At 43.5% G+C, this 15,938-nt stretch overlaps 1 protein-coding gene across 7 annotated transcripts in view; it reads right to left on the bottom strand.

The window, feature by feature from the left end:
- The window catches only part of LOC119176339 (uncharacterized), a 79,402-nt gene that overhangs the window by 18,049 nt on the left and 45,415 nt on the right, over positions 1-15,938 (bottom strand). For all 7 annotated transcript variants that reach the window (XM_075877456.1, XM_037427567.2, XM_075877455.1 and 4 more), the window contains exon 9: positions 1,995-2,073. In XM_075877456.1, the coding sequence (XP_075733571.1) occupies positions 1,995-2,073 (79 nt within the window). The remainder of the gene's footprint in view (positions 1-1,994; positions 2,074-15,938) is intronic.

The following is a 15,938-nucleotide window of genomic DNA, read 5'->3' on the forward strand; positions in this document are numbered from 1 at the left end:
CACTTAACTTTCTAAAAAAGTTTGAATTTTACAACTTTGGCAACATAGTAAGTTTCGACAAACCTTTCAAAGAACCAATGAGCTCGTGTTGTTGGGAAAGTGCATGTGGCTCAAGCACAAGAAAGAAATGCGTGCTGCTCATAGTTTTGATTGAGAAAGATCGAAATTCTGTAATCAAACACACCATTGCAAGTCAAATATTTAATTATGGTGCCATCTTTGCCATCTCACAGTGTTGAGTAATAATAAGTGCCAGAAATTTATACCAGCTACTCACTATACAGCTGTTTGGAGTCGAGAAAAATTTACTGTACTAAAGCTTATTTCCGAAGGTCCGTCACATGTAGAATGTGTGAAAGTGGCATTTACATGCAGTTTACAGGCGAGTTCGGTTTTGCTTCTCATGTTAAAGCATACAGAGGAGTGCATCCGATATCGCTAGTTGCTGCTACAATGACTAGTTGATACCATTTGGTATCGCTAGTCGTTGCATGGGTGTGCACCTGCGCTGTGAAATATACAAGCCACTTGAAACTAACTTCCAACCGCACATGAACCGAGTGAAGAGGAAATGAGCTTGTAGACAGAAGATGACAGCACCTCTGCGCCAAAAAATTTTTACGTCAGCTTGAGACATCCAAACGGTTCAGGGATTGGTTTTATTTATGGCCTCAAGTGGTCTTCTCTGCCAGGCATGTATAGCTGCTGATCTATGTATGGAAATTTCTAGAGCTACACTGGTTAGTGCATGGTCCACATGGCCCTCGACTGCTATGAGCTGGTGCCAGCTTCAAAGCTTCTCTTCACGCCAAGAAGGACACCTGGAGCACATCTCGACTCAACACTACGCAATGATGCCAGATGTTTTATGACCACGCAAATTTGTTGTTTTTCTTTTTTTTTTTTTCATGGCAGTGGTGATCAATACCATATATACCTATTTCGAAACAACCTAGTGGAGAGAGGTCACCCATGGTAAAATGTGACGCCCTACGAACTGATGAAGAATGAACTTCTGATTTATATAAGCATTGGTCACATTCTGGGAAACTACTTATATATGTATTAGGACACGAGCAGGCTTTTTCATAAAAGAACAAAAAGTTTGTGCAAAAAGTGCACGATGTGCACCCGTGTCTCACAAAAACCAGGAAAGGCTTCACTGCATGGCATGAGCATTGAAGCAGTGCCTTGTTTAAATATTTTTTTGTGTGTGTGTGTGTGCATTTATGTTAAAACCAACATTTTGTAAGGCATCTGTTATTTGTTAATACTATCCCTGGGTTGTTTACCTCCAAAATGTATATTCTGAATTTTCTTCGTTTTGAATGTTATTGTAAATATAATTTTTTTTTACAGCTGTGTTTATCGATTGGCAAGAAAAATTAAACTTTCAAATTCTTATATATTCCATAACATTTTGGGGGGGTATGACATATTTTCAAAAAAGAGCTTTTCATTAAGCATAATTTGGTGTGCTGCAATGTGTTCTGGAGCACTTTTTGAACTGGATAAAAATTTCTTACTGGGACCTATAAAAAATTGACAGTTTCTCGCCGTAATGAAGGAGTTAAGCAGCCATAGTTCCGCTTGATACGCTTTTGTAACTTTCCACATGCTTAGCAGAGATGTAGGGCTACCTAATGATGTATCATTGAAAGCTTCCCACTCGTTACCAAATAAATGGCTTTATACTGTTTACCAATATAATAATTACATCTGATGTTCAAAGTCCCAAAACCACGATGTAATTATGAGCGATGCCGTAGTAGAGGGCTCGAAAAATTTCGGCTATGTGGTGTTCTTTAACATGCCCTCACATCACACAGTACACAGGCCTCAAGCATCTTGCCTTCATCGAAATCCAATTGTCACGGCCAAGAACTGAACCTGTGACCTTTCGGTCAGCAACCAAATACCAAAGTAATGCAAACTGCCAAATGCTGAACACGCACACACATACGAACACACATTTAAAAATAGGGGGGCCTCACCTGTCCACCATCCGTGTTTGACAAACTTTCAAGTACATTGTGCAAGCCTTCAGGGGGTCCATCGCTACTGCTGTGCCTCCTAAAGAATGTGAAATGGCAGCAATTATACATTTAGAAATATTAATGAATAATTAATTAGAATACTATTTTAGGCAACAGGTTTTTCGCAGTCACATCCTTAGTAACATCTACAAGGTCATAGTATATAAAATATTCACATAATTCTAGGCATACACACACAAAAAAAGGCTGACCAGAAGTGGCAGCCAGTGACAATAATAGCCAGTAAGCTGAAACAGCAACAAGAGCCCAACCCAGAATTTTACACAATACACCAAAAGCGTATTAACGTGTACAAGCCGAGAAGACACAGCATCACTACGTACTCACCATTAAGTACTAAAAGGCTTATTCTATCTTTTCACCAAAGCATAGAGAAAAACAAACTGGGCACTTTCACATGACCTTGTGATAAGAGATACCAAGAAGCATTTCAAAACTATGACAGGGAACATGGCGGCAGAGTGGACACCCCGTCCGGCTTTACCCAACACGTGTGCACACTAGTAAAATGATCTGCTACAGTCAAAATCGGCACTGCATCACTGAAAAGAGATATCTGTTGTTACGTGGCGGCTATGACCCCCACGACTATTTGTGTGCAACATGTTGCTCACCCAGATCATTCCATTACTGCCCTTGCACTTGCTTTGCTGTATGCAGATGTTTGTCATGGGACTGTCTGGGCAGTGAGGTTTGTTGATGTCTACACCAATTCTCACAGTGCACAGGTGAACAAGTTCATTTTTCTAGGCCTAATGGCACTAAAGTGTACCATTCAATTTTGGAAGCAACATGCACTTGAAGCAGTTCCACACACCAAACAAGACTCGCTTGGGTCATCTGCCATCAAATGTCTGCAGTATGCAGGGAATGGCACTTCACCACGTGCAGTGCCGAGCAAAAGCTGCCTATCACAATAGGTTTCTAAGGAATAAGTTGCACTGATGCATTCATCAGTGGCTAAGACCCCTGCATGCACTTCAATTGCTTATTCGTAATGGCATTGTTGCATTTACAATGATGTCAGAACCAATGGTTGACCAGTTTCTGCGCTTACTGAGAAAGTAAAGATATTTTGCAAGACATTGTGTTGGTGACCACAGCGTGAGTTGAAGGACACATTTAACCTGACAAAAAGAGATTGTAGGACACATTAAGAATTAGACTCTATGGAAAATGAATCAGCAAAATCAAAGTGTTCGCACTTTTAACGTCGACATGAAAAATTTCTCTGTTGGAGAGTTCCAGTCAGAATTTTGTTTTTGGCAAATGGAACATTTGACAGCATGACCACGCAGATATTCGCCAAGTTTACCTTCCATGCCCATTCATTTTCAGGCCACAGCGAATTGCATAAAACATACAGGTGAAAGCTTTTTTTTTTTTTTCAGAAAATCGGGGTAAAAATCTAGCAGGTGCAAATTACGATATGAGACTAAGTTACATCAGCTGTTGGATCAGGAAAAAATTTATGCAGTTGTACTCCACATGAAAGCTATAGAATGTGTGCAACAAAGATTCAGCTGTCCTTCAGTGACGAACTCAAGGAGCATGTGTCAAAAGACTGGTTGGTTGTAAACTTGCACTGCCCCAAGACAAGACACCATAGTAGTGGATTGGACAAACGCAGCCTGTGAGTGCGGCTGAAGAATCTTCATTCATTCAGCAACAGCTTCGTTCACGAGCATGCGCAAGTATTCCAGATCTGCAGCCTGCTAGGTCTCCATGACAAGAACAGAAACCTTGATTTGTGATGCATTGGCACCATGGTGCAAGAATAATCAGGTGTTGACACTGAGCGTGCCTGAGTGGCCAGATATTGTTTGGTCTCGCAGGTGCACTGTGCTGCGAGCTGTCAGATGGCTTTGCCGCCAACGTACCCAGTGAGCGGTGCTGGCACATTGAAATTCCTCTGCCTCCCCAACTTTTCCGTTCCAAGCAGTGCAAGTAACACTTAAGGTGCGAAAGAAATTTGTTATTTCAGATTAAAAGGTAAAGTTTTACCAGGTTTAAGTATTCATTAACACAAAAATGCTTTCTGCAGGGTGTAAACTTCATCAGCACAAATAGTTCTGCTCACGCGCACTAGTGTTTTTGTCTGTACACAGTACTGCTCGATACAAACAAAATTATTGAAAAAAAACGTTAGCCAGCATGCTATTCCTCCATCAAAATACTTCCCAGTGGAGAAGAAATCCAAGGAACTTTCAGGTGCTTAGATGTAGGTGCATGTTGAACAGCTCAGGATGATCAAAACTAGACAAGAGCCCTCCCCTATGGCGTCCCTCGAAATCAAATCTTGATTTTGATGCATAAACCCCCCTTATTAATTATTACCCCTCTATTAAAAGAGAATCGTTACTGCACAAGAAACAAATTTCATGGGTATCACTGCTTTCATTTACACAGGAAATTATTAAAGCATAGTTGTGCTTGTTCAATATGAACGCAATATAAATAAATATTTGAAACGCGCAAGTATTCCATACCAAGAACACAAGCGCAATGCAGTTGTTTCATGACATATATAAATATTTGAACCATGCAAGTATTTTATAGACAGCACACTAAAACAATGCGGTTGTTTATGGCTAGATGTTGCCAAGCAAATTCGCATATTTATGTCAACAATCACTGTCAGACGGCACTTTGAATTGGAACACGCTTGCACAAGTCTGAAAGAAGCCAGAACGGCAATTCAGTAAAAAACACATTCTAGCCATTTTGAGAACCTTTCAGCAGTTTGATGTCACCTTCATCGACAGAATAGCATTAAACATACGCGAACAGAAAAACCCGGCTTCAAAACAGCACGGTCACACATGCAAACAAAAAAAACTCGGAACATTTCTGCCGAGCGTTTTGTTGAGACCGAGACGGCTGACCCCGCTCGTCGTAGCGCCATCTAAAAATGCAGCAATGAAGCTGGGAGATAATTGATAACAACCCGGACATTATCTGGATGCGCTGGGAGTGTGTTTTTCAACGCGTTGCAGGGAGAGTATCAGCACCTGTATATTGTTACACCGTGATTGGCACCCTTAAACACTCCTCCTCTCTCTTGCATCACATCTCACCCTCATTAACCTTACCGTCCAGTTGTCATATCATACTATGCGTGGCTATGCTACGATCCACCCTCGTCTCTCCTCTTCACCTGCACTTCTCTTCCTTACCACCGTTCTGCATTTGGCTATCACAGGCTCACTTCTGATAACTGGCTATTGGCCTATTCCCCTTTCCCACCCTTCTTGCTATGCATGGCTATGCTATACATGGTTTTGCCTTTGTGACCCCATACACAGGGGTGCAACAGCAACTTTTGAAGCAGCAAAACGTTACTTTTAGAGCACTAAATTCCAAATTTGGCGCAGGTTACAGGGGAAAAATAAGCATGCATTTTTCATCATGACATGCCAAATTTTCAGCAGTATAAAAAAGAAGGCTTACATTTAGAAAAAAAATCATGTATAAACCATTCAACATCACCTAAATCTAGCAGTGTGAACATGAGCACTGTTGTGTCAATGAAAGTAGTATTTTGAACCACCTCGCTGAGCAAACAATGATAAAGTCCACATTGACATTTGTTGCGCCGGTCAAATAATTTGACAGACTCCACGAATTTAAATATCAATCGCTAAGCTCGTGACCTTAAAATTGGGAGATTCGTAAAATCAAGAAGTAGGGGTGGCGAGAAAAAAATCTGCCGCATAATTAAGTTTTTTTTTTTTTTTAGGGAAGCAGCCATGTCCTGCACTGCTTCAAATGATTGCCGGTAGCTTATTTAGACGTCAGTGGTTATACTGGTACTCAGAATTGCGCGGTGTACAAACGCATGAGTAACTGAGCAAAATATGCAGTGTCCCACTAGACTAACAGCCCCTTCTAACTCTCAATACGCTTTTCTGCAGGGCACCGGCATACTGCGGCGAAGGTGACTGAAGCAGCAATAGAACTAAAGCTAAAAAATTTTCTAACTGCTACACCACTTCCCCCCTCTCCCTTTTCTTTTACCATGGGGTTAGGTGCCACTTCGTCTCTTTTGCAAGGCGTGTTCGACCAGGTAAAGTAACAATAGCGCGCGCACGGCGGCCCGGAGACAGTACCGGATATCTATCGCCAGGATTGTGACATGGACAATGCAACTTCAAGACAAATGTTTCATGTGCCACTGCACATGGTTGCTGGCAACGCCGGCGTTCACAGCCCGTCGAGCTTGTTAGTGTGAGGAAAACACGGCATTCGCTTCCAGCTTTAGTTCTAAACAAGCTATTACAAGGTGATCATCATCAATAAGATCGGAGCACAACTAAAATTACCGTATTTACTCGCATAATCCTCTCACTTCTTTTTTCCGGAAAAACTGATGAAAAGTTGAGAGATGTGACAATTACACGAAGAAAATTTTTCACATAACCTATGGAGTGGGGGGGAAATGAAGTGGCCACAAATCGAGATTCTCACGCTAGCAACTAACTACAAGCTTTGAGAAGTACTAATCAAGACTTACCTTAAAGGGACACTAAAGTCAAATAACAATTTACGTTAGAGTGAAAGCTCGATGTACGATATCTAAAACGACAACATTATCAACATCAGTGGCCTACTTATCGAGAAATTAAGCTAAATGCACAAGAACACGCGCCGCAGTAGGACATTCTCAAAATAATCTCAATGACATCAGACGGACCGCCTACTATTAATCACTAGTAATCGATCTAGCTGCACTAAATAAAAAACATTCTGCACATCAAGAGATGCAATAAAATGCTGCTTGTTCGTTTCTGTTTGATTTATGGAAAAAAAAAACGCCGGACGTTACTATAGAGAAAGGCACGAATGGTTCCAAAATTCAATTTTCGCACAGTTACACTGAACAGGTGGTGCCATCTAGCGGGGCGCAGCTGAACCGAAAAATGTCTGAAATCTCAGAGCCTATGATGGGAAATTGATCAATGGCCGTTGTTGCTGCCGTGGCTCCCACTGCTCTCGGTATGCTGCTTCTAGCGCAGTAAAGCCGGGCAATGTTGTGCACGGCAATAATGAAGTGAGTTCAGCACAAGGCAAATTTTTTTGAGGCACAAAGGCTGGAAACAAATAGTACTGACTTTTGGAATACTGTATGCAAAGCTTGTGGGCGTAGAATTAGTGTTCATCACTCAACGGAAACCCGCAAAAGGTTAGCGTACGTCAACCTTGGGATGATGTTTATCTAACACGGAATTGTCTGCATTCCCCTTCTGGTGAAATAGTTTTACGACTCATCGCTGTCTTAGGGGCCCGGAAGGCCTGGCGTGTCTTGGTGGCTTTCAGCTGCCCGTGCTGCCATCACCAGTAGCAAACACAAGACCTGTCAACTCCAGCTGCCCGTGCTGCCATCACCAGTAGCAAACACAAAACTTGTCAACTCCAAAGTGCCTACCGGCGGCCCTATTGCCGTTGTTTAGTTCATAATCAATCACTTCCAACTTGGAAGCAGCTGTGTAAGTTCCTAATTACCCCATAGGGTAACCGTGAATTAGACACAATGAGCACTAATATGCCGCAACGTGCACTTGCCACTGTGGCTTGGCTTGGATCGGACTGAGGCTCCGTGTCTTAATAGCATGCATAACGCATAGGAGATGGTGCCAGGCTGCCTTGCGCTATCATCAGTGGTTAAGAGTAGATGATATTACGGCTGCGACAATTTAACTTGGGGAAAAAACACAACGTATTTTTGTTGGGCAACGTCGTGGGTACGAATATTATGCGAGTGCGAAGATTATGCCAGAAATACGGTAGCCGTGAATGGTACGTTGTGCTTTTTTTTCACAGATCCCAGCAGCAGCTGTGAGGCGATTCACTGCGCTAACCTTTCCCACGCATTTGTCAATCCATGTGCACTGCATGTGTCCCACGCATTTGCCAATCCATGTGCACTGCCATATTTCACGTCATTGCCGCACTTCCTGAAATTGGCAGCCCTGGTCGCATTATGCCAACACCCGACGCCCACCTGCTGGTTCTCAGATGCCGATCTACGTGGAACAAGACGATGCTTCACCATCCAGGACCGCTCCCCGTTGCCCTCTGGACGCATGCCCCGCTCAACTGACGTCGCTCTCCCTCACCCTCCTACCGCCAGTCCTCAGAAAACTGACAGGCACAGCTCCTAGAGGTGAGCCTGCTTCAACGACCCGACCCGAAATTCCTCTACAGACGATACCCGGGCACAACAACTTGATTAAAGTAAATGTTGACGGTACTTCTGTGGCAGCACTCATCGACACCGGCACTCACATATCACTCATGAACTCCAACCTTTGTGCTTGACTCAAGAAAGTGCTCACTCCTGCTCCGATCACTGTTGTCCGAGTAGCCGAAGGTGCAACACCAGTGGTCACTGGGATGTGTGCCGCCGACGTCACTGTTGCTGGACGTCGTACCACTGTTCTGTTTTATGTACTGGACCACTACCCACATGACATTATTTTGGGACTCGATTTTCTGTCGGAACATTCCGCCCTAATTGACTGTTCTGCTGGTGTTTTTCAGCTCATCCTACCACACGCCGTTGACCCTCCTGATCCTGCGCCACCAAAGCTATGCTCCACTGACTTTGTTTGCCTATCTTGTTGAGCTGTGACGTATATCTGATCCACCTGTGGCTGACGAAGATTATGTCATTTCACCTAATCCTACAGTCCTGTGTTTGCTCAATGTTGCGTTCCCTCACACCATCATCACAATGAAGGACAACGTGGCATGTCTCCCTATTGTGAACTTTGGACTTTGCTCTGAAGCGCTGCCACGAGGGATATCCCTTGCAACCCTTGCCCCGGCCGGCGACTACCACATATCCGCCTTAAGAGAGAATACACAGTCATCTGCCAGTATTCAGTCGGGCAGTACACTAGACTGCATAACTAAAATGTTGCCTCTGATCTTCCGGCCGAGCATGTGTCTGCGCTTCGTGGCCTTCTTGCGTCGTATCAAGTCAAGACGTCTTTGATCTCTACGACCGACCCATAGGTCAAACGACCGTCGTAAAGCATCGGATCAACACCGGGGATGAAAATCCAGTACACCAGCGACCCTATCGGGTTTCCTCCACCGAGCGCCACGTGATCCAGCAAGAAGTAGACAAGATGCTTGCCCTAGACTTCATTGAACTTCCTCAAATGCTCCGGCTTCGCCCGTTGTGCTCGTTAGAAAAAAAGATAACAGCTGGCGCTTCTGTGTCGACTACAGAAATCTTAACAAAGTTACAAAAAAAGACGTGTATCCTGTGCCACGGATAGATGACGCTGTTGAATGCTTAGTGGAGCAAATTATTTCTCTTCCATCGACCTTCCTTCCGGGTACTGGCAGATATAAGTTGATGATCTGGACCGTGAAAAGACAGCATTTATAACTCCCGACGGGCTATATCAGTTCAAAGTAATGCCGTTCGGGCTATGCAATGCCCTGGCTACATTCGAACGAATGATGGACACTCTTCTTCACGGTTTCAAGTGGTCAATCTGTTTATGCTACATTGACATCATTGTTTTTTCGCGAACTTTCGAAACTCACCTCGAGCGTCTCTCAACAATTCTTTCGGTTTTCCACAAAGCAGGGCTCCAACTAAACTCGTCGAAATGTCACTTCGGCCGCCGGCAGCTCACTGTCATTGGACGCCTTGTCGATTCTTCTGGTGTTCATCCCGATCCTGAGAAAGTTCGTGCCATCAAGGATTTCCCTGTGCCGACCTCTGCAAACGACGTTCGAAGCTTTGTGGGCCTTTGTTGTTACTTTCGTAGATTTGTGCGAAATTTTGCTGACGTCGCACGCCCGCTCACGAAACTACTAAAAAAAATGCGACTTTTGTGTGGGGATCTGAGCAAGCCAGAGTGACGACTAGACTTACGATGCCACCGATTCTCGGCCACTTTGATATATGCGCTCCAACGAAAATGCGTACAGGCGCCAGCGGCCGCGGAATCGGAGCGGTTTTGGCACGACAGCATGGCTGAGAACGCGTTATTGCATACGCTAGCCGTCTTTTATCACCAGCAGAGCGAAATTACTCCATCACAGAACGCGAATGCCTCGCGCTTGTCTGGGCACTGGCTAAATTTTGGCCGTATTTGTATGGACGCCCGTTCACAATTGTCACTGATCACCACGCTTTATGCTGGTTGTCGTCCTTAAAAGATCCTAGTGGACATCTCGGCCGGTGGGCTCTACGACTACAGGAATATTCTTACACGGTTGTCTACAAATCAGGCCACCACCATGAGGATGCTGATTGCTTGTCGCGTCATCCAGTAGATTCAGCAGGCCTTTCTGAGAGCGATGAGTCTACTTGCGTTTAGGCACTTTCAGCGTTCAGCAACATCGAAGATCAGTAACGCCGTGATCCTCACCTCAGAGATATAATCCTTCGGCTCGGTGGTCTCACAACTCCGTCTCTCCGTATGTTCCTGCTCCAAGATGGCGTATTATATCGCTACAGCATGCATCCTGACGGACCTGAGCTGCTGTTGGTCATACCACAACATATGCATCAGACTGTCCTCGCACAGTTGCATGATATTCCGACAGCTGGTCACCTGGGAGTTTCGAGAACTTACAACCACGTTCGACGTCGCTTCTTTTGGCCCGGTATTTACCCATCTGTCTGTGGTTACGTCGCCTCATGCAAATCCTGTCAACACCGCGAAAAACCAGCAACCCTTCTAGCGGGACGCCTTCAGCACGTTCAGATCCCATCCGAACCATTTTATAGGGTAGGTGCCGACTTACTAGGACAATTCTCTTTATCGGCCAGCGGAAACAAGTGGACAGCAGTCGCTACGGATTACACCACTCGGTATGCCATCACGCAGGCCCTTCCTACCAGTTGTGCGACCGACGTCGCTGACTTTCTCCAAGAATACGTCATACTACACCACGGCGCTCCTCAGCAACTGCTTACTAATTGGGGTCGCTACTTTTTATCACAAGTTATCCCAGACATATTCCGCTCTTGCGCTACAAAGTACAAGTTCACAACGGCGCATCAACCTCAAATTAACGGGCTCACGGAGCGGCTAAATAGAACCATCACGGACATGCTCGCCATGTACGTTTCTTCCGACCACCGTGACTGGGACTCCGCCCTTGCATTTGTGACATTTGCCTATAATACGTCCCGGCATGATATTGCAGGTTTCTCGCCATTTTTCCTCCTGTATGGATGAGAACCTACGTTGCGTTTTGACACACTCCTTCCTGCCATTAGCCACACCTCAGAATATGCCCGCGATGTGATCTCTAGAGCTCTAGGAGCACGTGAGATTGCTCGCCTGAATCTGAGCGATTCGCAGGAACGCCAACGACTGGTCTACAGCGCGTGCCATCGTGATTTCCACTTCAGTCAAGGTGACACAGTCCTTTTCTGGACGCCGACACGGCGAGTTGGCCTGTGCGAAAAGCTGACTTCGCCGTACTTGGGTCCATACTGTGTGGTGCACCAAGTCACCGACGTGACATATCAAAATTGAACCTCTTAACGCCACCAGCGCGCGATCATGTTCTGCTTTGTTCACGTCACTCGGCTGAAGCGATATTACTTGGACCAACCAAGCACCGAGGCGGTGCCTTTGCCACCGGGGGTGATGCTACGAGGTGCCACAAATGAACATTATAGGAAAAAGGACGATGTTTAGGGCGAGCCCGTGCAGACTGGGCTCCATATTGTATGCCTGCCTGTTTACCTAACGTAAAGGTATTTTTCAGACGCCTTCTTCCCGTAACAATATATTACTTTGATTTTAAAGCTTTTGTCGTTCAGAATCTGCAAGCCAGCCACACTGCAATGAACGTTATCATGAAAAAACACAGTTTATTGGGGTTTGCAAAAAACATGCAACCTGCATGTAACCTAAATCGCAGAAACTGCTGCCAGTTTCTGGACGACAATGTACCAGTAATCGTTTACATTACCCACGTGCAACTGACAGAATGACAACTTTCGCTATAGCATGTAGCTAGTTGCAGCCTTGCAGTGAAGTCAGACTTTTGTTTACACGTCACTGCAAAGACGCCTTCGCGATACCCGAACCGAAAATGCTGTTTTAAGGTAGTGGTATTCAATGCATTTTGAAACACTACTACACTTTTTTAGGATTCTTGACACCTGCGCTTTTATTTAAAGCAACAACCCAAAAATATTTAAAATTCATGCCAGTCCTTTTTTAACCATTCTGCCACCTTGACCATTCTGCCACCTTGTGGGATTCTGCAGAACCGATTTGCAATTATGTGTCCATGTGCTTAAACAAGTCAATGCATTTGCCTTTACGCTGCCACTCACTAGCATTCAGGTTAGTTCAATTGGTAGACAACCATCCCAAAAAAGCGCTGGTGCCTAGAGTTCAATCTCGAACCAGGCGGAATTTTTCAGCAGCTAAGAAGCTTTCTTTCTGAGAAGACCCTATTGGCCATGAGATTAAGCAGAGTTGCCGCCTAGTGGCAACAGGCCGAAGAGGCGAAGTGTGCATTACTCCCTGCGTCGTCTGCTAGCCGCGTCGCGTTTCTATGTGTGTGTACGTCATGCACGTTCTCAAAGTGTGGTTTGTCCGGTCATGTCAGTGTAAGTGTAACTGTTTCCACGCATGCCTGAAACGACGTATGAAAGCATTCGGTCTTGCTCGGCTGCTTGTGCATTATAATAACATCAGCGAGTGCAACTTTCAAGAGTGCTGTTTATTATCATCGTACCCTCCATTCACCAGAATAATTTCAGAGTCGGTGCCGCTTTCTGTTTCAAGCACATCGCAAAATGCTCTTAGCATCCTCCCAAACATGAAGACTATTAAATAATGTGCGAATGCAGTGTTTTATTGCGACTCGGTTGTAAAAAAAACAAAAAAACAGGCTCTAAGTAATGCACTTGCACGCTGTTGGTAGGTGTATAACTACGGCACTGTAGTTTATCGATCATGCGAGGATCCGTAGTTGTGTTTGCCTGGCTGTAATACCACTACATAGAAATATTACTATCACTGAAATTGTGACACATCAGTAGTTAAACTGTACTTAAAAGAGAGTTACTGTGTACTTATATTTAAGAATGCTTTAAAGTGCCTAGACGATGAAACTTAATTTAGACGGCATGTCTTATGTATAACAATGTCTTATAATTTCACTGAAAATTTCATCTTTTTAACACTGTCTTCAGCGCAGCGTTTGTGCGGCATTGTTAATGACCAAAGAAAGGCAGTGGTCATTTTTTTGTCTGAAAAAAAAAATATGCTTGTCCCATTAACCAGGCCTTTGTTGTAGCAATGTCATGCATATAATCCATCGTTGAAAGCTTTCTGCTGAACTCTTATATAATTTTTTTTAAATATTCTTACTGGTGCCCAAACATGTGCGTACACATGGTAAACGCAGTGTAGGGCAAAGCGCCGTCAGCCGCTAAGCTTTCCTGACTAGGCTTATCGATTGTCCCACACTTCATGGCGAGCCAAATGAGAAAAAAAAAAAATAAGCGTATAAGGTGCGAACGGTGGTACTGAACTAATCGCACATATATGCGGGCTTTTTACTATCTTTCTTTCTTTCTTTTTTTTTTTTTTGTAGTATGCAGATAACAAAGATGTAAATAAGTAGTTAAGTCGCGCTACAGCAGTGCATAGCAGGCGGAACACAAGCTAACCACGTACAAATAATGCAGCAAAGGCGTGATTTAGTGCGAAAGCTTGAAGAAAGTAACCCAGGGCGAGCATCTCTATGAAAGGCAGAATGCGCTTTACTCACGGCTAATGTTAACGTTGCATAGTCGTCATGCACTGATTCAGTAGAGAAGAGCATATATATTAAGAGTAAACTGTAGTCAACGCATTTTATCCGCTAACAATCGGCTCAGACCGCACACAACGAAGCGCTGCTGCGTGTTTTTGTATACATGCTGCCGACCGCCTATCCACACTTTTGTGGGAACAATGCTGCCACCTATAGCCCGATCTCGCCGCGAATTGGTTTTCTTGCGACTTTGTGAAACAAACTAGTGGTGGTCAATTATTCTTTCTTAACCCTTCTGCCACCTTACAAGATTCTGCAGAACCGACTTGCAAGAAGGGAAAATGACTGTCAAATTTATCACAAAATGGTGATGGAGCACATTTTATTGCCAGTTTGCACAGGTTCATTCTTCATTCTGTGTTTGAGTACAACTTTAGCATGTCATATCAGTTCCTAATGAAGAGCAAATGGTGAAGTTTCTCTTTTATTGGCGAAGCATCAGAGGAAAGTTATTTTACATGTTTAAAGACATGTACATCGAGCCTTTTTGGCAAGACACACTCAACTTAGTTTTGCCTGAGTGACACAAACAAAAAGAGGATAGTCACATCCAGAAGGAGAATGCTTGACGAGCCAAAAACTGAAAAATATCCAGTGATTGAAGACAAGCTTGCAGAATTTCTCAAGCTCTTCCGTGCAAAAAGAGCATGTCAAAGGAAGGCATGAATTTTGCTGTTGGGCTAGGTGGTACGTGATTATTGGACAAACAATACACAAGGCACAAACGGAAAGGGGCATCACTCATTTGCACATGTTTGATGCGGCCATATATTTCATTGTTTTTCTGCGAATAGAGTTAGTTGCGAGTGACATCCTTTTCTGTCTCTTCTTTCTTGTGGTTGTTGCACATATTGCTTATTCTGGTGAGGTAATGGCCTTTTGACTGGCGTGCAATCAAGGCATATTGAGAAGTGGTCTCAAAGCCAGAAAAACTGAATCACGAAAAGAGAATTGCCAGGAGCATAAATTATAAATCCTAGGAAGATAAACTGTGCTTCTCTCTCCCTCCCTCTCTTTGCCTTTTTTCAGATCTTCAACATATGGACATGCCAGTTGCCTTTAAAAATATAGCAACACCACACATTTAGGATGCACTTTTATGTTGAGCTTGAAAAAATTCATTGCACCTCAGATCAATATCGTAATCTCCCAAAGTTAAAAATAAAGCATGCAGTCTATTGCTGTTTGTAGAGAATAGAACACAATATTTTCTGACAAGTAACATAACTTCCAAAAATCATTCACTGAAGATTTTACTTATCAACACAAATTAAGTAATTAATTAAAAGTTAGCAATGCTATGTGCTTAATTTGCTTAAGTATGCAGCTTTTGTGCCGATATTCAGTGGTGCTTTCAATCACTCAGTGCCTCAGATACTGAAACTTTAGGTATATAACAAGTGATTGTATTACTACAGGCAATCAAAAGCAGGTGCGTATATTTTCTTCTTTTTTTGTGTGCATCCTATTCTTTTTTCTTTACAAACAAGAGTTAGTGTGAATAAGTGAAATTTAGTGATGCTTCAATACTGCCTCAAAATCCTATGACTATTACTAGTTGTATCTGGCTCAAGATGCCTTTCTTGACATGCAGTTTTGCTTTTGAGTTATTAAGAAGCATACAAACAATAAATAATGTTATACCACTCATTTTTCAGAGCACTGATAGAATTACATAAACACAAAAATTGTGATTCCTTACGTTGGCATTTGCCAGACGAATTAGTTTGTCTTACATTCGTTTTAATGTTCTCACACTAAATCGTCTTTGACTACAACTCCAGGTCATGAAATATACCACTATTTAAATAATTAAATGTATGCTCCAATGAAACTTGTAGATTGTGCTCCACCTTCTTTGACTGGAAAGGCATGACCAACTGCACTAGGTAGTTTGCCACATTGACATCATGCCAATTGCCTATTGAATATGCTCATTTAGCACCAGGGTGCACTTTTCATAATTCTCAAAGATAAACAACACAGCACAAATTACCAGTGTTTTGGCTGAGTGTAGTTCCAGCACACATGGCTATTCAAAGTAGAATACCGATGCACAGACAC

The sequence above is a fragment of the Rhipicephalus microplus genome, chromosome X (assembly GCF_043290135.1).
Source record: "Rhipicephalus microplus isolate Deutch F79 chromosome X, USDA_Rmic, whole genome shotgun sequence".
Taxonomy (NCBI): domain Eukaryota; kingdom Metazoa; phylum Arthropoda; class Arachnida; order Ixodida; family Ixodidae; genus Rhipicephalus; species Rhipicephalus microplus.